General features: G+C 38.5%; 1 protein-coding gene across 1 annotated transcript; it reads right to left on the minus strand.

Annotated features, from left to right (window-relative positions):
* Nucleotides 1-2027: 2027 nt before the first annotated feature.
* Nucleotides 2028-15611, minus strand: SPIC (Spi-C transcription factor). Its single transcript, XM_070369945.1, has 6 exons — nucleotides 15533-15611; nucleotides 13591-13616; nucleotides 12943-13036; nucleotides 11141-11253; nucleotides 9522-9630; nucleotides 2028-3375 (listed from the first exon to the last, which is right to left on the minus strand). The coding sequence occupies exons 2-6, from the start codon at nucleotides 13591-13593 to the stop codon at nucleotides 2948-2950; spliced, it is 747 nt and encodes a 248-aa protein (XP_070226046.1). The 5' UTR covers nucleotides 13594-13616; nucleotides 15533-15611; the 3' UTR covers nucleotides 2028-2947.
* Nucleotides 15612-23249: the final 7638 nt, after the last annotated feature.

The raw sequence follows: 23249 nt of genomic DNA on the forward strand, positions 1-23249 counted from the left end.
TCAGCTCTTTGCTAGATGAGTCCATGGCCTGGGTAAGTCAGGGCTAATCTTGACAACTCTTGAGGTGGAACATTTCAAACATTCATGGGGTACCTCGCTGTTCTTGCCTGACAAAGAACACACACGCCCTTTTTGTGTTGCAGTCCTCTTTCTTTTATGTTCCCTCTGCCCTTAAAATCCATCCACATCTAAATTAGAAAGGCAGACTGAGTGTAAATACTGAGTCCTACCTTGGCGTTAGCACTGATTGAAATTTTCTGTCTGTCCTGGCTGCTCTACTGCTACTGCTGCTGCTAAGTCGCTTCAGTCGTGTCCGACTCTGTGCGACCCGAGACTGCAGCCCACTAAGGCTCCCCCGTCCCTGGGATTCTCCAGGCAAGAACACTGGAGTGGGTTGCCATTTCCTTCTCCAATGCATGAAAGTGGAAAGTGAAAGTGAAGTCGCTCAGTCATGTCTGACTCTTAGCGACCCCATGGACTGGAGCCTACCAGGCTCCTCCGTCCATGGGATTTTCCAGGCAGGAGTACTGGAGTGGGGTGCCATCGCCTCTAAGAGAATACTATCAACTGGGTGGCTTATGAACAACAGGACTTTATTTCTCACAGTTCAGGAAGCTGGGAAGTCCAATCAAGGTGCTGGCAGATTTAGTGTCTACTGAGGGCTTTCCTCCTGGTTCACCCTACTATCCTCTCAGGGTGGAAGCAGAAAGGGAACTCTCCGTCATCTCTTTGATGAGGGCACTAAACCCATTCATTAGAGATTTCCTTCATGACCTAATCACCTCTCCAAAACCCTACCCCTAAAAACTATAACATTGGGGATTACATTTCAACATGAATTTTGGGAAGACACAAAATTGTCTATAACAAACCTAGACTACATGTGGGTATGGCCAATATTGAGTTAGTCTCCATTTAGTCACCTGGGATCTACCATGTTCTTTCCCTGAGGAAGAAAGGGCACCGGGAGGGCACAAAGGAAAAGGGGAAACTGGGAATGCCAGACACAGTGCAGAGAACCAACCACTATATGGTCACAGCAATGTTGCAGATCTAACACAGCAAGCTCCCAGGAGCTCTTGACCTGCTGGCCAGGCCTTTTTGGCCCAGACTGAAGATGGCCCATTTAATCTAGGATGTTCTCTTGCTTCATGGTAATACAGATGGCTTTCCAGGTGGCAGGAGTGGTAAAGAACCTGGGAAAATCCCCTGGAGGAGGGCATGGCAACCCACCCCAGTATTCTGGCCTGGAGAATCTCACGGACAGAGGAGCCTAGCAGGCTACAGTCCATAGGGTCACAAAGAGTCGGACACAACTGAAGTGACTTAAAAAACCTGCCAAGCAGCAAGTAAGAAAAAGTTTATTTTGGGAGTTTCTTATGGGACAGCTTCCATGCAAGACTGCCCACATCCTGGCTCCACTCCTGGGTTTATTATTTGCAAGCCTCAATCTTTTATTAAAGCCTTCCCCCGACCCTCCGGCTTCAACTGTTTCAGCCTCCTTTAGCTGGGCTAGTTCAAGGAAGGATCATGATCCAGGGTTGGGCTCAAGAACTAATGGTGCAAGAGCACCTCCCTGTGGTTGAGTGGCAGGAGAGCAAGAAACTTTAGCGCCTGGATCTACCCAAAGCAAGAGAGAAAAGCAAGGAAATGATTGTGATAAGTGTAAGCTTTGGAGTTTGTAGGTGACATTTTCCTTAGACCATTGCTTTAGTGCCGAAGGATTACAGACCATGAGGTCCGAGGTGCAGAGGATAGCCACTGAAGTTTTTATTTTTTAAATCTTTATTTATTTTATAGAAATATAGTCGATTTACAATATTATATTAGTTTCAGATGTACTACATAGTGATTCAATATTTTTCTAGGTTACACTCTATTCAAAGCTATTATAAAATGTTGGCTACATTCCCTGTGCTGTACATTACATTCTTGTATCTTTTTTGTTTTATATTCAGTAGTCTGTACCTCTTAATCCTCTATGCCTATCTTGCTCCCCTCCCCCCAGCCCTCCCCCTACTGGTAACTAGTTTGTTCTCTATATCTTTAAGTCTATTTCTAGTTCATTATTTTCATTTGTTTCAATTTTTAGATTCTACATATAAATGGTAACATATAGTATTTGTCTTTCTCTGTCTGACTTATTGCAGTAAGCTTAATATCCTCTAGGTCCATCCATATTGCAAATGGCAAGATTTCACTTTTTTGGCAAAGTAATATTCTATGTGCGTGTGTGTGTGTGTGTATACCACATCTTTATTCACCTGTTGGCTAGAAGGTTGCTTCCATATCTTGGCTATTGTAAATAATGTCATTATGGGAGTTCCCTGGTAGTCTAGTGGTTAGGATTTGGCATTGTCACTGCAAAGGCCTGGTTGGGAAACTGATATCTGACAAGCCACACAGTGCAGCCAAAAAAAAAAAATTTTGTATCTTTTTGAATTAGTGTTTTCATTTTCTTTGGATATATACCCAGGAGTGGAATTGCTGGATCATATAGTAGTTCTAGTTTTAGCCACTGAAAATTTTAAAGCCCTGAATATAATTTAGCAGGAACACTATCACAGGCAATCAGTTTTTGTTCTGTTGCTAAAGCTATTGGATATATGCTAAAATGATTTTTTTTTTTTTTGGTCTAAGTGACAAGAAAATAATGTTTAATCAATATGCAAATCAAACAGTCTCCACTGGCATTATTAATCTAAAAAGAAATAATTGCATAGTTACTAGTAAGAGGAAGGACATTTAGTCTATACTTTCAAATGGGACAATCATTCTAAAGAGCTGTTCACTGGCAAAATTTCTCCCCAAGTTAGTATAGATTATATGCTATGTCATAAAAGGTAACAATCATGAAGTGTTTTTTTTCAGTATTTGCTTTTAGAGAAAAATCCTAAAACTTGTAGAGACTTCTGATGTCAGAAAATTATGAAATGTAAGAGTATATTTAGCAATCAGGGTGACTTAGCTCATGGTAATTGGCATATGTATAATTATAATTTGCATTCCAGTTATTTAGACTGACATATCCTTGATCAGGTTGAACATACTGTGAATAGAAGATCTCTTTTTCCAAGAAATAAGGTGCAGACAGTCTTTGGAGAATGGCCTCACTGAACTGGTAAGTTAGCTTTCTCCGGATTTTGATGATTTCCCCAGTTCTTCCATAATTCCTCAGTGCTCTGGCCATTTTCTGATAAGTCATGGTCTTCCGGTTGCCTTTTCTTTTTCCCCAGAGTTGGGCAAGTTTTTCTTTGTTTTTTGATACAAACTGAAAGATGCCTTTGGTTTGATCTATCCACTGAATACAAGATGCCATCTCTGGATTACATAGGGATTCATGAAGGTATTCAAACAGTCGGAGCTTCTTCCTGCCTAAAACAGAGGAAAACAACATCATGCTTCACCATGGCTCTACACAGAGCACCTTCTCAGGAAGGATTTGTTGAGTGAATACAGAATTGAAAGTTCCATTGGGATTGGTTTCCCTCCTATTCACCCTCTTAGAATGTATTTATGGTATCATTTTATGGGACTTGGCCTACTGCAGTTTCAAATGAAACTTTCTTGTTGGGGAAGTTGTCCAAAATGTTGTAGTCTTTCATTGGAAAAGGGAAGCATGGAGCCTCTTTACCCTAGTCTCTCATCTGTCATGTGGTCTTTCTTTACAGTTAAATCTTGACTTCTAGTTTTATGTTAAACTATCTACAGAACAAGACTGAGCAAAATGTACTACAAAGTTTAGTGGTTCTAAAGAGAAGTTTCAGGACTTCCTCAGTGGTCTGGTGGTTAAGAATCTGCCTTTCAATGCAGGGGATGTGGGTTCAATCCCTGGTCAGGGAACTAAGATCCCACATGCCACAGAGCAACTAACACCCGACACAGACAAACGGTTGTTTTGTTTAAAGGAGAAGTCTCAAAAGACGTTTCCAAAAGGGAACTCATTTGAAGCAGCTTTATTCAAGTAAGTTAAGACAAATAAGCTAAAGAAGGTGAATGCATTTTGTAAAATGTAAAACAATGTGCAAATTCAAGTGAAATCAGTAATGCTGCTGCTACTGCTGCTAAGTCACTTCAGTTGTGTCCGACTCTGTGTGATCCCATGGACGACAGCCCACCAGGCTCCACCGTCCCTGGGATTCTCCAGGCAAAAACACTGGAGTGGGTTGCCATTTCCTTCTCCAATGCATGAAAGTGAAAAGTGAAAGTGAAGTCGCTCAGTCGTGTCCGACTCTTAGCGACCCCATGGACTGCAGCCTACCAGGCTCCTCCGTCCACGGGATTTTCCAGGCAAGAGTACCGGAGTGGGGTGCCATTGCCTTCTCCTGAAATCAGTAATAGACTTATGTAAAAATGCTAACTCTGGCTCTGCATAATTACTTGAAAAAAAAATAGAAAAAAAGCAAAGTTGAAATCCCAAAATATCTTCATGACATTCTGACATTATTAATGAGAAATGACAAAGAGCATGGTGATGTTTTTTCATTGCTGTGAAATAAAATGATACTGCCAGAGCTTTTAATCTCTTTTGGAACACAGCCCTTTATATTTCAGAGTAACTAGAAAGGAAACTTTGAGAAGATTTGCTGTGATTTTTGCTTGTTTGGTCGATTGGAGAACAGAGGTACCAAGCCGTTTTCTGACTTCTGAATTGGCCTATAAACATCGTGGTCCACCAGATCTGTCAGTAGCTAAAAGTTCCACGGCCAGATTCCATTTTCCCCTTGAGAAAGTCAAACAGTGGATTCCCAAACTGCTTTAAACAGTCTCTGGGGTGTAAGACTCATACATCGGTCATTATTCATCCAAAAGCCTCAAAGATTATCTTTTGTGTTATATTATCTTGAGTTTATGAATTGAGAAATGAAAGGGACTTACCAAAAAACACATTATGAATTAAAGTCACAGACTTAAACAAGCTCTCTGGCTCTCATCCAATGGTCAAATCAATTATAATGGATCCTCATCTTTTAAAGTTTGTTTTCGATTTTGAAAAAAAAGATGTTTGAACTTTTGTGTTTTGAAAATAAAGGTATATGATAAAAAATTCAAACAGAAGCACAAGCTGAAAGTAAAAACTCCAATCTAGTCTGCATATCTTTAGAAAACAATTTATTTTTTGCATATATAATCATATGCATATTGGAGAAGGGCATGGCAACACACTCCAGGATTCTTGCCTGAAAACTCCCACGGACAGAGGAAACTGCCAGGCTACAGTCTATGGGGTTGCAAAGAGTCAGACACAGCCAAGCAACTAATACTTTATCCTTTAAAAGTGAAAATTGGTATAGTACTTTGTACTTTTCCCAGTGTCTAATATATCTTAAATAAATCATTGAACCATATAGAGACTAGCTATAGATAGAGGAAATACTAAAGTGTTGATAACAGTTAGTTCTGGGGGATAGCATGGGAAGAAAGAACATTTTTTCACTCATTCTTCACATACTTCTGAATCATCTGAAATTTTCATGAGCATTATTACTCTTGAATTATGGAATTACAAAGGATTAAAACCCAAACCAAAATGGTATTCAGAGATCATTCTGCTTCAATATTTAAAGTATGCTCTTTTGCATTTTAATAATTATATATGTACTATTTGTGTGTGTGTGTTAGTTGCTTAGTCGTGTCTGACTTTTTTGCAACCCCATAGGCTGCAGCCCCACCAGGCTCCTCTGTCCATGGGATTCTCCACTGGACACTGGAGTGGGTTGCCATTTCCTTCTCCAAAAGGAACTATAGAAAGAAAGAAAGTGAAGTCGCTGTCTCCTAATAATGAATTCTTGAAGTATTTTGAAATTTCATTGTTTCAAATGTATCACGACTTCAGGTGGATGACAACTCTAAAAACAAAAATAGTAAATTATATTTTCCCTAATTGCAAAGATCCACAGCCCAAAACATCAGTGAAAAGATATAGGCATCATACTCTGGACTTAGTTGGTTTGTTAAAAAAAAAAAAGAATAGGAGACAGAGGTAGAAGCATTATTGTCCTAATATTAAATTACTGCCATTATTCAATACTTAGTAGTAATGTTCAGTAGATTAACTTTACTTATGTGATATTATACATTATTCCTTTCTGGATTAGAGTATTACTGCATAGTTAGATTTTATAATTCTAGGATACAGTATACTGTTTTATAGGAACAAAACTGCTACTGCTGCTACTAAGTCACTTCAGTCGTGTCTGACTCTGTGTGACCCCATAGACGACAGCCCACCAGGCTCCCACGTCCCTGGGATTCTCCAGGCAAGAACACTGGAGTGGGTTGCCATTTCCTTCTCCAATGCATGAAAGTGAAAAGTCAAAGTGAAGTCGCTCAGTTGTGTCTGACCCTCAGCGACCCCATGGACTGAAGCCTACCAGGCTCCTCCGTCCATGGGATTTTCCAGGCAGGAATACTGGAGTGGGGTGCCATTGCCTTCTCCATAGGAACAAAACTAGTTATCCCCAAAAATATTCATTTAAAGTAATTTTAAGTATGAACATGTAAAAGAATAAAATTAGAACATTTTCTCACAGATTTATAAAAATAAACTCAAAATGGACTAAAGACTTAAATGTAAGACCAGAAACCAAATGTAAGACCAGAAACCATTAAACTCCTAGAAGAAAACATAGGAAGAATGCTCTTTGACAAAAAGTGTAGCAATATTTTTTTTTTTATCTATCTCCTAAGGCAAAGAAAACAAGAATAAAAATAAACAAATGAGACCTAATTAAACTCAACTGCTTTTGCATAGCAAAGGAAACCATCAACAAAACAAAAAGATAATCTACGGAATGGGAGAAAATATTTGCAAATGATATGAATAAATGGTTAATATCCAAAACATGTAAATAGCTCAAGCAACTCCATATCAAAAAATAAACAATCCCATTAAGAAAATGGGCAGAAGACCTGAATAGACATTTTTCCAAAGACATACAAATGGCCCCAACAGGCACATAAAAATCTTCTAATACCCAACATTGATACTGATTAGAGAATCAGAATCACAATGAATATCATCGCACCCTATCAGAATGGCTATCAACAAAAAGACAAACGGGACTCCCCTGGTGGTTCAGAGGCTAAGACTCTGACTGACATAGAGGCTAAGACTCTGCGCTCCCAATGCAGAGGGCCCAGGTTTCGATCCCTCGTCAGGGAACTAGACCCCACATGCTGCAGCTAGGACCTGGCACAGCCAAAGAAGTAAACAATAAATTTTAAAAAGACCACAAATAACAAGTGTTGGCAAGAATATAGAGAAGAAAGAGCACTTATGCACCGTTGGTGGGAATGCAAACTGGTAGAGCCATGTGAAACACAGTGTGGAGATTCTTCAAAAAGCTTAAAAAAGAACTACCAGTGACTTCCCTAGCGGTCCAGTGGTTAAGACTCTGTGCTTCCAATGCAGGGGGCTCAGGTTCCATCCCTTGTTGGGGAACTAAGATCCCACATGCCATATGGAGTGGCCAAAAGAAAAAAAAGAACCACCATATGACCCAGCAACCCCACTCCTGGGTGTATATCCAAAGAAAATGAAAGCACTAATTTGAAGATACATGCATCCCAATGTTCATAGCAGCATTATTTATAATAGCTAAAAGTGTGAATAAACAGATGAATGGATAAAGAAGATGTATATATACATACATTTGAATATAACTCATCCATAAAAAAATAAAATAAAATTTTGCCATTCGCAACAAAGTAGATGGACCTAGAGGGTATTATGATAAAATGAAAAGTCAGACAAAGAAAGACAAATACTGTATGCTATCACTTATATGTGGAATCTAAAAAAACCTAAAAAGTTTAAAAATTAACAAATATAGCCAAACAGAAACAGACTCACAGATATAGAGAATAAACTAGTGGTTACCAGTGGGCAGAGGGAAGGAGGGAGGAGCAAGATTAGGATAGAGAATCAAGAGGTGCAAACTACTATGTATAAAATAAGTTACAAGGATATATTATGCAGTACAAGGAATATGGCCAATATTTTATAATAATTTTAAATGGAGTATAATCTATAAAAATTTTGAATCAGTATGTTGTAAACCTGAAACTAATATAATATTATAAATCAACTACACCTCAATAAAAATATAAATTTAAAAAAATAAAAAAAAAAAAAATAAAAAACAAAATAATGTTAGCTATGATATCATTTTTTAAATTGCAGTATAAAGTTGTGATGCATCTTACATGTCTTTGTATTTAGTAGGTGTATACTATCACAAACAACATTGCAAGGAACATCCTAATACATATTTACATACACATATGTACCTAAGGTATTTGAGGAAATAGCCATAGTACTAGACTATAAGCATAGTGATTTATATGGGTTTTCTAACTTAATTTTTACAGCAATCTTACAATGTGTGTACAATTATTATTTGCTTTTCTTTATTTTTTGAATATGAATACTGTGGTACAGAAGGTTAAATGATTTGGCCAGGCTCACATAATTAACCCAGAGTTCACATTCAACCACTGAGTCATAGAGTCACTAAGAGTCGAAAGATATGAACATTTAAAATTTTGGGAGATATTGCTAAATTGCTTTACAAAACTGTACCAGTTTATACCCCCTTTAATAATGCATGTGAAAAACAAAAATAATGCATGTGAGTGTGTGTGGCCCACATCTTGGCCAACACAAGTTATTATCTTGCTTTAACACTTTTTTCTTACTTGTTAGATGAGATCACCTTCAATTTATGAAATCAGGATTTCAAATTTATGAAATAAAGTTATTATTATGGAACTTTTTTTCTGTGGAAAACTTAATAGAGAAGATGATTTCTGTCCCTAGGGCTTCACAATTGGAATAAGATTGCTAAGACAATTTATGGAAAACCTCCCCCTTCTATACCTAAAATTTATATACCTTATTCTTTTTTTTAATTGAAGTATAGAAGATGTACAATATAAGTTATAGGTGTACAATATAATGATTAACAATTTTTAAAGGTCATATGCCAATTAAAGCTATTATAAAATATTGGCTTTACTCTCTGTGTTGTAGAATGTAACCTTGTATCTTACTTTATACATAATAACCTCTTAATTACCTACCTTTATATATCCCATCCCCCTGCTGGTAACCAGTAACCTGTTCTCCATATTTTACATCCTTTTTTTTTTTTTTTTTTTTAGGCTCCACTGGATGACATGCGGGATCTTAGTGACTTGTTCAGGGATCAAACCCATGAGCCCTGCATCAAGAGTACGGTCTTAAGAACTGAACCACCAGGGAAATCCCCTTACACCCTATACTTGAACACAGATTTATTTGAGGGACTGATGCTTCGCACCTTCACAACATCTCTATGAAGCAAAAGGAAAGCTCATTCAAAATAAACAGCTTGGAGTCTTTTGTCTGTCAGAGTTGTTATTCTCAGTTGTGAGAAAAAAACATTTTGCAAGTCATTTCCAAACTCAGATATGAAATCCCCTAAAAGCTGCTTTGATAAAGACTTGGTTCTTTTGCAAGGAGTGATGTATCCACATACCTTTTCCTCCCTTTTGCTGGAGAAGAGCAGGTTGTACCAGCTGGTTTTCGGGGATGTTCTGCAGAGATTGATGAATGTTTCCTTCAAAATAGAGGTCCGTAGCACTGTTCTATATAAATAATGTATCAAGATGTTAAATGGGACTTTCTGTGCGGCCACCAATTGGTGGCCAAAGTCAAAATCTGAGGGCAAAAAGAATGTTCAACAGCTCTCAAATTTGGAAAAGTGCTACCTTCAGTGGCTGTCTCCCAGGGCAGAGCCAGCATCAAACCCATATACAGAGAGTGCCAAGGGACAGAGGTTACTGAGGAATTCTGAGCATCCTCAGAATTGAGAGGAATTCTGAATTCTCCCTTCTCTCTGATAAAGGAGAGTGGGTTACTTTCTTCCTTTCCCCTAAAAATGACCAGTAAGAAAGATTCAGAAGAATCACTAGTAGAAATGGAAGTGCCAGCAATAAGGGAAGACAAGCTTCCATTCCAGAACTGGATGCCCATCTAGACAAGATGAGACAAGGAGAGACAGATGGCAGTTGCAGGAGGGCAGAGCCAAGAGAGGAGGCAGGAGGAAACCACCTGAGCTTCTACCATTACATATGGCAAAAAGACAGGGCAGAAGGGGCTAGACTTGAGCCATCCCCATACAGCAGGCAACGAGTTCCCAACCACAAGGGGCTGTGTAGTGCACACTGCGGGTAGAATCTGAAGAGGAAGTAGGGTTGCCCTAGCAACTGAAAATATTAGGCATCCTCTAATTTACCTGGTAACCCTAAGCAGAGGTGAGAGAGGTTAAAGTAAAACCAAAACTCCCTCTTAAAAGAAATGTCTTGTTGGAGAGACCCTGACAGTACAATTTACAGGGACAGAAAAAGGATATTTGACATAGCATGGTTGAAAGTAATGACTGAAAAAAAACGAAGACTACTTTATATTTATACTCTGTTTCAGAGTATTAAGACTGTTTGATAAAATGGATACATCAAGAAAACAATGCCGAGAATTCCATGGCAGTCAAGTGGTTAGAACTCCACACTTCCATAGCAGGGGGCATGGATTCAGTCCCTGGTTGGGGAAATAAGATCCCACATGCCATGACGTGGCCAAAAAAATAAATAAAAATAATTTTAAAAAAAAGAAAACAATGCAAAAAAATACACGGAAGGAGAGATGGTAGAGACACTTCCATTTGCAGAAGGTGCTAAAATAGAAATGAATTGGTCCAATATACATAGCTAGCTCTGAGCTTGGGACGGGAAACAAAGCGGGTTAATACAAGATTGTAGGTAAAGCCAGTACAGGGAATGTTTTTAGGGGAACCATAGCTTTTCTGCAGTTTTCTGGATGGACTGAGGAGAAGCATTGACATGAGAACCCTAAAATACCTCCTCTTTATAGAATCATTCAGACCTGTCTGAAGTCAGATGAAGAACAATAATAAAGGGGAGTTTCCTTCTTGACAGCATTGATGATTCCCCAACTTGCCTGCCAAATTCACGCCTCAGGTGGCCCCAAGTGAGCATTTTCAGTCAGTTTCAGCTAGCATACACCAAGGGAAGGCTGGTGTAAATAGGAAATTTGCTTGTTACTGAGGGATGACAGTCTCCTGGTAAAAGTACTCACTATTACTGTTCTCCAATTATAGATGGGTTCCTCTGCAGGCTGCACACCATAGCTGTTGGAATTTCCTCTGATATGAGAACGGTGGTTGATAAAAGCCAGGTAATTTTTGTAATCTAATTTAAAAACAGAGAAAGAAACTGACAAGGTCAAATTTTATATTTATGCGTGTGAATGATGACAAATGCTTATGTGATTGATCGTGGCATTTTTATATGTGAGACACTAAATTTATTTAGGATAGAGAATAGGCAGATCTGTCTCCTAATGTAAAAGAAATAAAACCAAAAAACAAACAAATGGGGGGGCTTCCCAGATTACCTGTTCTAGTGGTAAAGAGCCCACCTGCCAATGCAGGAGTCATAAGAGATGCGGGTTCCATCCCTGGGTCGGGAAGATCCCCTGAAGGAGGGCATGGCAACCTACTCCAATATTCTTGACTGGAGAATCCCATGGACAGAGGAGACTGTTGGGCTACAGTCCATAGAGTCTCAAAGAGTTGGACACAACTGAAGAGACTTAGCATGTTCACACACGAACAAATGGGATCTAATTAAACTTAAAAACTTTTGTACAGCAAAAGAAAACATTGACAAAACAAAGACAACCTACAGAATGTGAGAAAACATTTGCAAATGATGTGACTCACAATAGGTTACTTTCCAAAATATATAAAGAGCTCAATATAAAAAAAGAACAATCAAAAAATGGGCAGAAGACCTGAATGGACACTTCACCAAAGAACACATAGGGATGGCCAATAGGCACATGGAAAGATTCTCAACATTGCTAATTACTATGGAGAAGGCAGTGGCATGCCACTCCAGTACTCTTGCCTGGAAAATCCCATGGACGGAGGAGCCTGCTAATTATTAAAGAAAAGCAAATCAAAACAATGAGATATCTCACACAGGTCAAAGGACCATCATCAAAAAGTCTACAAACAATAAATTCTGGAGAGAATGTAGGAAAAAAGGAATCCTTGTACACTGTTAGTGGGAATGCAAATCTGTACAGCCCCTGTGAAAAACAGTATAGAGGATTCTCAAAAAAATAACTAGCGTAAGATTCAGCAATTCCACTCCTAGATATACATCTGAAGAAAATGAAAACTCTAAATTCAAAACGATACATGCGTTCCAGTGTTCACAGCAGCACTGTTTACAATAGTAAAGACAGGGAAACAACCTAAGTGCCCATCAACAGACAAATGGGTGTGGTATATACATACAATGGAACATTACTAAATCATAAACAATGAAATTCTGCAATTTGCAACAAGTATATATCTAGAGAATGTTATGCTTAGTGAAATTAGTCAGACAAAGACAAGTGCTAGATGATATCACTTATATGTGGAATCTAAAAAATAATACAAACAAAACAGAAAGATACTCTCAGACATAGAAAACAAACTTGTGGCTATGTAGAGGGACAGGGAAGGTGGGAAGGACAATTCAGTGGTATGGGATAAACACACTACAATGTATGAGAAAGATAAGCAACAAAGATATGTTGTACAGCACAGAGAATTATAGCTATTATCTTAGAATGACTTGTAATGGAGTGAATCACAATGTTGTACACCTGAAATTAATATTATAAATCAGTTATGTTTCATTAATATACAAAACCTAACAAAAATTGTTTAAGGTGGATAATCCTGTTTGATTTCTGCCTTTAGAACTGATCCCAGATGCACGGGGTAAAAAGGATCTTTTCTGTTCAGGTCATTATTCTCATGTGTGTGGTATGTGACCAACAAGCCATCTGATGTACAAACAGAAGGAGACTGACATCTTTACCTGAGGAGTACTGAAAGTCTCCAGTTGAATGCTGCCTCAGTACTTCAAAAGCATCTTCAAATGCTTGACCCAGCTTGTCTTGTTCAGCACAAGCCTATTAGAACAGTGGCAGAACTCTGGAGTTAAGACATTACCAACTGAACTTAATTTTGCTGATGTAAAGGAGGGCTTCTCAACCACAGCACAACCTATTAGCAATTTTGGTTGACTGTCTCTTTTGTAGAGGGTTGTCCTGTGCATTGTTGGGTGCAAAACAGCATCCCACCAGATACCAGTGTCAATCCCACTGGTGACAACCAAAAATATCTTAAACGTAGCCAAATATGCCCTGGAGGACAACATCAAGCCTGGTTGAGATCCACTGCTCTACAATATAGTATCTAAAACCAGTGCTCATTCTATAGTATGGTATTTAATGTTTTATAAATTTTTAGCAAGGAATTAGTTATATAGCAGAAGACTGATTTAGAAAAAGGGATCGAGGAAGTATGTTTATCAAACAGAATCTGGCTCATTATTTAAAAAATGAAATGTTCTTAATTTCAAAAGCATGTCTCCAAGACCTAAAATTAAATTGTTTTGTAACCATCTCATACCCTTATTAATCTAATGAGGAAAAACAAAGAAGATTTTTAAATGTCAACTTACCATGCTTCATTAAAAAATTGACAATTCTGAAAAAAATTAATATGTAAAAAATAAAATTAGTGTTTCTATTTAATTTGCCTCTGAATTAAAAAAGACTACTTAAAATATTTTCTGCATATACCTTATATAAATCGAAAGTACCATCTGAATTTTGATGAGTACAAGTTTCCTTTCTACAAAAATTTCCTCTGAAGATTTATGTTTGCTTTTCTATCATTACATCTTTTAAAAAATATTTCTTTATTATTTATTTGGCTGCACTGGGTCTTAGTTGCAGCATGTGGGATCTAGTTCCCTGACCAGGGGTTGAACCCGGGCCCCCTGCATTAACCACTGGATCACCAGGGAAGTCCTCCAAATTTCTTAAATGTTAAAATAGCTAAATATGTATTGCTGAATCACTTTGCTTTACACTTGAAACTAACACACTGTAAAGTAAATATACTTCAATTAGAAAAAGAGATTAAAAATATAAATAAAATAGCTAAACAGTTAACCACGCAAACCACTTAAGATATGAGAATACAGAAATAATTTGAGTATATTTAAGTATGTCAAGTATTTAAAAATTCCTGTGAGTATTAAAAAGTTCTGGAAATGAAAATCTTTTTAACCTTAGCCAGGCTGTCCATTTATAACACTCATTTTGTTTTTTAACTTTCTGGCGTCATATAGACTTCTGAAAATCTGGTGAAAGACATGCTTTTTCTCTCATAAAATGTGAATTTACCTTACAGATAAAATGTACTCTATGAAACCCACCTGTAGAGTTTCTAAGAATCCTGGTCTATAATTTTACATCTACTTTCTTATCTCTGTAAGTAAGTTTTGTTTTAAATAGTTATCATACTGACCCACATTAAATGTTTTAAAACTTTCTGTTCTATACACTACACAAAACAAACAAATCTACATAAGAAAGAGCGGGCGGTGGATCTACATTGTTTACCATTTCATTTAGCACACCAAACCACACTGTTTATACAAGTTTTTAGAATTTATCCTCCAAACACAATGAGCTTTCTCTTTAATATTTAACCTTGCATAAGATGATACAATCTAATACTATTGCTAAACATATCCATAACATATCAATATAATATGTCAAACATCAAAATTCTGTTCTGCTCTTTGAAATCACTGTCATTTAAAAGAACTCAGCCATAAGAATCCGCCTGCCAATGCAGGAGACCCAGTTTCACTCCCTGGGTTGGTCGAGAAGATCCCCTAGAAAGGAGAATGGAAACACACTCCAGCACTCTTGTCTGGAGAATTTCATGGACTGAGAAGCGTGGTGGGCTATAGTCCATGGGGTTGCAAGGAGTAGGACATGACTGAGCAACTAACATAAGAAAAACCATTTAAGAAAGGTAACTATGGGAGGTGATGAATGTGTTAACTAGTCTGATGGTGGTAATCCTTTCCCAATTTGTATGTGTGTCAAATCATCATATTGTACACCTTACACAGTGTTATATCAATTACATCTCAATAAGGTTGGAAAAAAATACAGCTTCTCAGTGTGGAAGATGTTGAAAAATTTAGCAAAAACAACAAAAAAAGAAAATCCATAAATAATTTGAATGATGATTTCTAATGGATATTACCAGTACAGGTATTTTTAAAGGCCATATCAATAACTTTCAATTAATTATGACTCATAAGCACCAAAGGAAATACCTACCTAGGTGAGTGCTGTACTTCGAATTAAATACTTATATGAAACTACTCCCTTTGACTAAAATAGCCCCCAAAACAATCATGACTCTTTAAAGTAGCAAACCCAAATGGAAGGAAAAAAGCTTGAAAACATTATCGATCACTTCAATCGATTAATATTAGTACCAGAATAGGTAGTCAACGAAAAACACTCATTAGGTCAAAAGAAGAAAATTAATAGTTATTACAAGGAGTTTTGAAAAGCATAAATTAAACCGCTTACCAGGAAGACACTTCAGCCCTTTACCAAATTCTTTCATTAATATCAGAATCGTTAGGACAGAACTGTCAGGAGCTCACTGACAGAGTTGCATTAAGTAGCTGTTTTTAAGGAAGTGCTACAAAAGGGGATTTTTTTTAAAAGATACAGTGCCTTCATTATTTCTCTTTCATGATATGGCCAGTAGACACCAGGGGCTATTATTTTGAAGTGGCACAGAATATTTGTATACTATAGGCCAAAACCATTAGAACAAACCCCATGAACCCCCACCCCACCCAGCATGAGTTGTGGCCCCCGGGCCCACACAACCCGACTGGGCACCTCTGATCTGAACAACCCTTGTTCATATTTCTGTTTTTAAAAAATTATTCTTATATTTCTTCCCTGATTCTGGAGCCTGTGTTGCTTTTCTTGCCTGAACCATTAACAGCCTTCACTCTGGTCTTTCCTTTCAAATCATTTTCTTGATAAAGTCATTCAATGACTGCCCCCACCTCTACACACACACACCTCCCCCACTTAGAGATCTTAAAGGCACAGGCCCTGGTCCTGGCACTCAGGCTCCTCATTTCACCTTATTTACCACCACTCCTTTAAGAGGAGGCAATTGAATCCATGCTATAGTCTTCCCTCCACACCTGGATAAAGAAACAATTCCAAACCAGAAGCTTGTGGACATGTTTGAGGCCCGTGCACTTAGAGAGCAGGTCCAGCTCTCTTGTTTAGCTTGAAGGTTTATTTGGGATGGTTTTGATGGCTCTGATGGAAATGACGGGGACTCCATTCACCTGTAATGCTTCCTTCACAGCCCACCCCTCTGCCTATGTACCCATTTTATCTTACCTGTCCATCAGAGGCCAATCCAATATTTACAAGTGCTCCAGGTGGAAACAACTTTCCCCTCCGAAGCACAGGTCTGCAACACTCTCAAGTAACTGTAACCTTCTGTCGTTTTAATAGATGTCACAGTTAGCCAGGGGGAAAACCACCTAAGAATTTTTTGTAAACCTTGTGGGTGGGGAAGAGAGATTTTCTATTTTGCATAATTGGAATCTGAGCTCACCTTTGATATGGGACTATTGTTCTAGACCAATCACGTTTTTTGCCGAGTTTTATTATGCAAATATAAACACACATTCCCCTCTTGTGAAATGTAGATGTTATAAGTAACAACTGTATAAAACCAAATTGCTAATGCTGATGAGTTTTTAAATCTGTACCATCGCCAGTCTACGCCCTTTTCGCGCCTTTTGATTTTCTTTGGTTCATTTAGTCAACAAATACATATCAATGATCTCTTTCCTCTGATGGATACTGTCCTGAGTCCAGGGATCACAACCCTCAACAAGTTCTGATGAGGAAAAATGAAGTTTTTAAAAAGCAAACTATAAAAATGTTATTAATGATGAGTACTGCTACTGCTAAGTCGCTTCAGTCGTGCCCGACGCTGTGCGACCCCATAGACGGCAGCCCACCAGGCTTCCCCGTCCCTGGGATTCTCCAGGCAAGAACACTGGAGTGGGTTGCCATTTCCTTCTCCAATGCATGAAAGTGAAAAGTGAAAGTGAAGGCGCTCAGTCATGTCTGACCCTTCTCGACCCCATGGACTGCAGCCTACCAGGCTCCTCCGTCCATGGGATTTTCCAGGCAAGAGTACTGAAGTGGGTTGCCATTGCCTTCTCCGAATGATGAGTACAAAAAAAACAATAAGAGAAAGGTCATAGTGAATGTATATGGCCATGGTGAACGGTCAAAAAAATTCTAAGGGAATGTGTATGAGCTGAAATCCAAGGATAAGAAAGAGTGAGCAAAAGAAAAGCAGAAAAGCTGCGAAGCACCTCTCATCAGAAGAAACAGCAGATGTCAGGAATCTCAAGTGGAAATGAGTTTGGTTTATTTAAGGCACGAAAAAGAACGGCAGTGGGGCTGGGGTAAAATGAGTCTGGGGGCCAAGAGGCAAAGGTAGCAAGAAAGGAGGATGGGTCTGGATCAAATACACACATCAAGCCGCCCCCAAAATATTAGTAATATAAAAATGTTCAAAAGAATCTAAAAATCACATGTGATAGTAGTTACTGCTCTGCTCCATTTCACAGATGAAGTCTCTAAACCAAGGCTCAAACACATTTTATGAATTTTTCCCCCCCTAAAGTCCAATTGCTAGTGAGAGATGGGCTGTTCTGGGCCCAGATTTGGGCCCAAATGACTTCATGCAGATGCTCTCAACTGCCATGTGCTGAAGTCCTATGTCCGTAGATTAGGTTCCATTGGACCAGGGTTCTCAGTATTGATAGCAGTCTCCATAGCACCCCGAAGAATCTCATAGCAGCACAGGCTTGGTATGTATTTGAAATAAAGGGAAAAAAGAACAAGTCAATATTCTAAGCCCACATTTTCCCCAACAGGTGTCTCCAAAGTTTTATTTTGCAAGATGTAAATAAATGGACCCTGAAGAATAGTTGAGTGAAACCAATGAGCACATGATGTTTGCGGGGCATGATTCTATATTATAGATGAAAAGTAGAAATGCAGTTTTGAGTCTTTTGTAAAGGTAAAGTAAGAAAATGCTTCCAGCAACTTAAAAAAAAAGATACATTCTTTTAGCATTCTAGGGGTTAAGGCTCCTATTCCTTGAGAACCTAAGGAAAGTTATGATCAGCTATTTCTTCAGGACAATGTCATCAGCACATTTTCAGGCAAGTTCTCCTAGTCAGGCCAACAGAACCCAGTTTAGGAACTCCTACTATATTCTATTTTCAAAGCCTTCTTATCTAAGTATTCCTTCTTGAGATATTTGTAACCAATGTACACATAGAGCATCTTTTTAAAGGTGGTCATCAGTGTTTCCCTTCTCTCTAGGTCTGAGCTGAGTAACAAGAGCTCTACAGAGAGGATCCCTAATCAACAGATTCGCTTTTGCAAAAATTCATTGTCCTTGGTGGCAACTGATATTATTTTATAAAATTGTAAGTAACAGATGTGGTAGAGTCTAAATCATATGGTGCCAAACTTCAGGTGGAAACCTGCATTTTCTGAGAATAGAGAACTTCAGAACCTAAGAAAAGAGAGACTAAATTCAGGTTCTTTCTTCATAGTTGCTATGTAAATAATTCGATTCTTATAGGGGAGTTAAGAACTAGATCTTAATCTTGATAAGATCTCTGAAAACCTAATAATCGAGTAATATTGCTAGACCAGGAAGAAGCTGCTAGAGAATTTGTTACGTCTGAGTAGCATTCATAGAACCATAGATTACAAAATACATAGCTAACTCTCATCCTCATTTCACCCTCATGCACTGGATTATTCTTTGAAATTTATTGAGACTTGTTTTGTCCTAGGCATAGGGCCTATCTTGATGAGTGTTTCATTTGCATTTGAAAGAATGTGTGTTTTACAGTTATTATATGTGGCACTGGATAAATGTAAATTAGATCAAGTTGGTTCATAATGTTATTCAAACCTTCCAGATCCTTACTGATTTTTTTTCCTTTGGATTTTCTATCAGTTACAAAGACTACAGAGATTACAAAGAGGACTGTCAAGCTCTAATTGTGGATTTTTATATTTCTCCCTTTAATTCTGTCAATTGTTGCTTTCACGTGTTTTGAAGCTCTATTATTTGAGGCAAACTTATTTAGAATTGCTATGTTCTAATGAGTTATGTTCTAATGAGTTCAGCTTTTTATTATTGTAAAATTTCCTTCTTTCTTGTAATCCTTTCTGGTAATCCTTGAAGTCTACTTTGATATGAACCACACTAATTTTCTTATTCCTTTTCCTTTCAACATGTCCAATTTGTCTGTGTCTTTGTATTTAATGTCTCCTTAAAGTAGCATATAGATGGGCATTGATTTTTTTACCTAGTTTGATGACCTCTACCTTTTTAGCGCTTAGTTTAATTTAGTAATTACTGCCACAGGTAGATTTAAGTCTACCATCTTGCTATTTGTTTTCTATTTATTTTTTGTTTCTTTGTTCTTCCTTTCCTCCTTTCTTTTGGATTAGATAAGTATTTTACTATTTCATTATATTCCCCCATTAGCTTTTTATTATGTCATGGTGTAATAATGGCATGATATACTTCTGTACTTTGTCTTTAGTGGTTGCTCCAGGGGTTACAATATGAATTCTTAATTTATCGAGTCTACCTTGAGTTACTATTATATTGCTTCATGCATAATATAAGAAACTTATCATCATGTAGTTCTGTTTACAGCCCCTCTCATCTTTTGTGCTACTCTGTCATATATTTACTTCTACATAGGCTATCATAATATATTATTTAATCCTCACAATAACGCCCTAGGAAACTGTTACTATCCCTGAATTCCAACTGTGGCTCCATACACACCACCCATCTGTGTAAACTTGGACAAGTTATTTAAACTTCCAGTTTCCTCTACAAAGTGTAGATAATGATTTTACTTACCATATACACTGTGAAAATCGAAGTGAATTCATGTCACATACTTTGAACTGTCCAAACATCTAATATATGTTGAACAAGTGTTAGGTCCTACTTTGTAATTATACCGGTATTATACATAAAGTAACAAAGTGACGAGGGAGTGAAATGACTTACTTAAGGTCAGTGAGTGATAGCAGTCAAACCAGTTCTACCTGACTCCAGCCAAAGGCTTTTAACCATTCAATCCAACTTTGCTTCTTTATCTATGGAATAAGACTGAGAATGAGCATAAGAACAAGAATTCGATAATGGCCTTATGTCAAAGGGCTCTTGAGAGGTTTTACTGAGATAGTGCAGAAGAGTAGTAAACATGCCTGGTGGTAGCTATTAATCACCAAAACTGCTCCTGTTTTACTATACCTGAGACCTTCACCACACCTGTCCATGGGATTCTCCAGGCAACAATACTGGAGTGGGTTGCCATGCCCTCCTCCAGGGAATCTTTCCTACTCAGGGATTGAATCCCCATCTCTTACGTCTAACCTGCATTGGCAGGCGGGTTCTTTACCACTAGCGCCTCTTGGGAAGCCCATAAACTCTAATAAAAATTTTTTTAATTTTTAAATAAAAAAGCAAAGGCAAAAAAAAAAAAAAAAAAAAAGCTCTCCGTAGGCTCTAGTATTTATTGTAATTACTGTAATAGCTCCCACAAGTATTCATACCAATGGAGGAAACTCCCCTGACACAGGATTGGTTAAAAACAAAAAAACGACGCAGCTGGGGACTCTTTACCCCCTCTCAGTGTCTATGCTGAGAGCTTTGTAATTTCCTTCTCTTTACTAATTTTAATTTGCTTCCTAATACAAAAGATGGGGAAGAAAAAAAAACAACAAGCCACGCAGCCATATAGGGAGGCAGGGAGAAAACAGATTGACTCTCCTGGTTTCCATGGAGGCACTGACTGAAGGGGTGGAGGTTTGTTTAGAGCCAGGACAGAACCTGTGCAAGAGCTGTCTCCAGTCCTCTCACAGCTAAGTTCTGAAAACCTACTGTGTATTCTTGGCAGGGAGAGGTGAGCTAACTCATTGTGAAATTCTTATACATCTTTATCTGGAAGCTCAAGAGCAGATATGCCTCTCCACTTCAGCCCTTCTAGCCTGCTGCTGCTGCGTTGCTTCAGTCGTGTCTGACTCTGTGCAACCCCATAGACAGCAGCCCACTAGGCTCCTCTGTCCCTGGGATTCTCCAGGCAAGAACACTGGAGTGGGTTTCCATTTCCTTCTCCAATGCATGAAAGTGAAAAGTGAAAGGGAAGTCGCTCAGTCGTGCCCAACTCTTAGCGACCCCATGGACTGCAGCCTACGAGGCTCCTCCATCCATGGGATTTTCCAGGAAAAAGTACTGGAGTGGGGTGCCATTGCCTTCTCCGCCTTCTAGCCTAGAAACTTCTAAACCTAAACCATTCACTGGCCTAGGAAAGGGAAAAAGAATGACTCCCTAGTACTGCCATCATGCCTATTTTCACTTTCTAGTTCACTAAGAAGACAGGCTTGCAATTGATTCAGCTTCATCTCCAGACCCTCTTGGCTAGGAATTTTTTTTTTCCCCTAGCCATTTGTGAGTGGTAATTCCCTATATTTTAGCAGAATCAAATAGCAGGGCAATAATATCTCCCACTGTGGAGAAACAGGGATCCCATTCCCAGAGAAGTGAACTGAGTAGGAACTGATAAGGAAAGTGGGATGAAGTGGGGAGGAAATTGTCTGAACTCAGAATAGTTTGGGAAACTGACAGATTAAAGGGATCCCAAGTTGCAGCTGTGTGCCTATCGCAGCTTAGATTTTCTAGCTTCAGGTGCTTTTCATTATAAAATTTATAGTTTCTTTGTATTTAACTTTTATCAGATAACTGCAATTCGCAAAAAATATACTCATTTTTTACCTTCCCAGGTGGCGCTAGTGGTAAAGAACCTGCCTGCCAATGTAGGAGACAAGGGACCAGTTCAATCCCTGGGTTGGGAAGATCCCCTGGAGGAGGAAATGGCAACTTACTCCAGTATGCCTGCCTGGAGAATCCCATGGACAGAGGAGCCTCGTGGGTACAGTTCATAGAGTTGCAAAGAGTCAGACATGATTGGAGTGACTTAGCTTGCATGCATACTCATTAAAAAAAAAAAATCTATAGAATGCCTCTGGTATGGTTAGAAGAGAAAGCTTTGAAATGTCTTCTTAAAGGGTTTCTCAGTATTGTTTTGCTTCAGTTTTTTTTTTAAACTTTCATATAATCTTCATATAACCACCATGATCATACAACATTATACCTTCATAACATTCTGTCATTTTCAGCATTATCTCTGTTATAATAACTTTGCCAACTCCAAGGGGTAGGGGGTGGATGGGAAACAATTCTTACATGTTTTTGTTTTCCCAAAACACATGGTAAAATACTATAATCCAACATAGGACTTCAGTGGAAGTGGGATGGGTGAGTACTGCATTGTATCATTTAACTCACAATAGCCCGTAAGGCTGGCAGGGTGTTATTTTCGTTTTGCTGGTGAGGAAGTCTACACCTAGGGAGATCAGAGATCATTCAGTGAGTGAGTGTTAAGTGAGAATTGAGATCTCCTTGTTCTCAACTCAGTTTTTCAGATAATGTCTCTAGAAGATATTGGTAAATACCAACTGACTTTTAAATTTGTATTTTCTTCAGTTCAGTTCAGTCGCTCAGTCGTGTCCGACTCTTTGAGACTCCATGAATCGCAGCACGCCAGGCCTCCCTGTCCATCACCAACTCCCAGAGTTCACTCAAACTCACGTCCATCGAGTCAGTGATGTCATCCAGCCATCTCATCCTCTGTCATCCCCTTCTCCTCCTGCCCCAAATCCCTCCCAGCATCAGAGTCTTTTCCAGTGAGTCAACTCTTTGCATGAGGTGGCCAAAGTACTGGAGTTTCAGCTTTAGCATCGTTCCTTCCAAAGAAATCCCAGGGCTGATCTCCTTCAGAATAGACTGGTTGGATCTCCTTGCAGTCCAAGGGATTCTCAGGAGTCTTCTCCAACACCAGAGTTCAAAATCATCAATTCTTTGGCGCTCAGCTTTCTTTACAGTCCAACTCTCACATCCATACATGATCACTGGAAAAACCATAGCCTTGACTAGACGGACATTTGTTGGCAAAGTAATGTCTCTGCTTTTCAATATGCTATCTAGGTTGGTCATAACTTTCCTTCCAAGGAGTAAGTGTCTTTCAATTTCACGGCTGCAATCAACATCTGCAGTGATTTTGGAGCCCCTAAAAATAAA

Source organism: Bos mutus, chromosome 5 (genome assembly GCF_027580195.1).
Source record: "Bos mutus isolate GX-2022 chromosome 5, NWIPB_WYAK_1.1, whole genome shotgun sequence".
NCBI lineage: Eukaryota > Metazoa > Chordata > Mammalia > Artiodactyla > Bovidae > Bos > Bos mutus.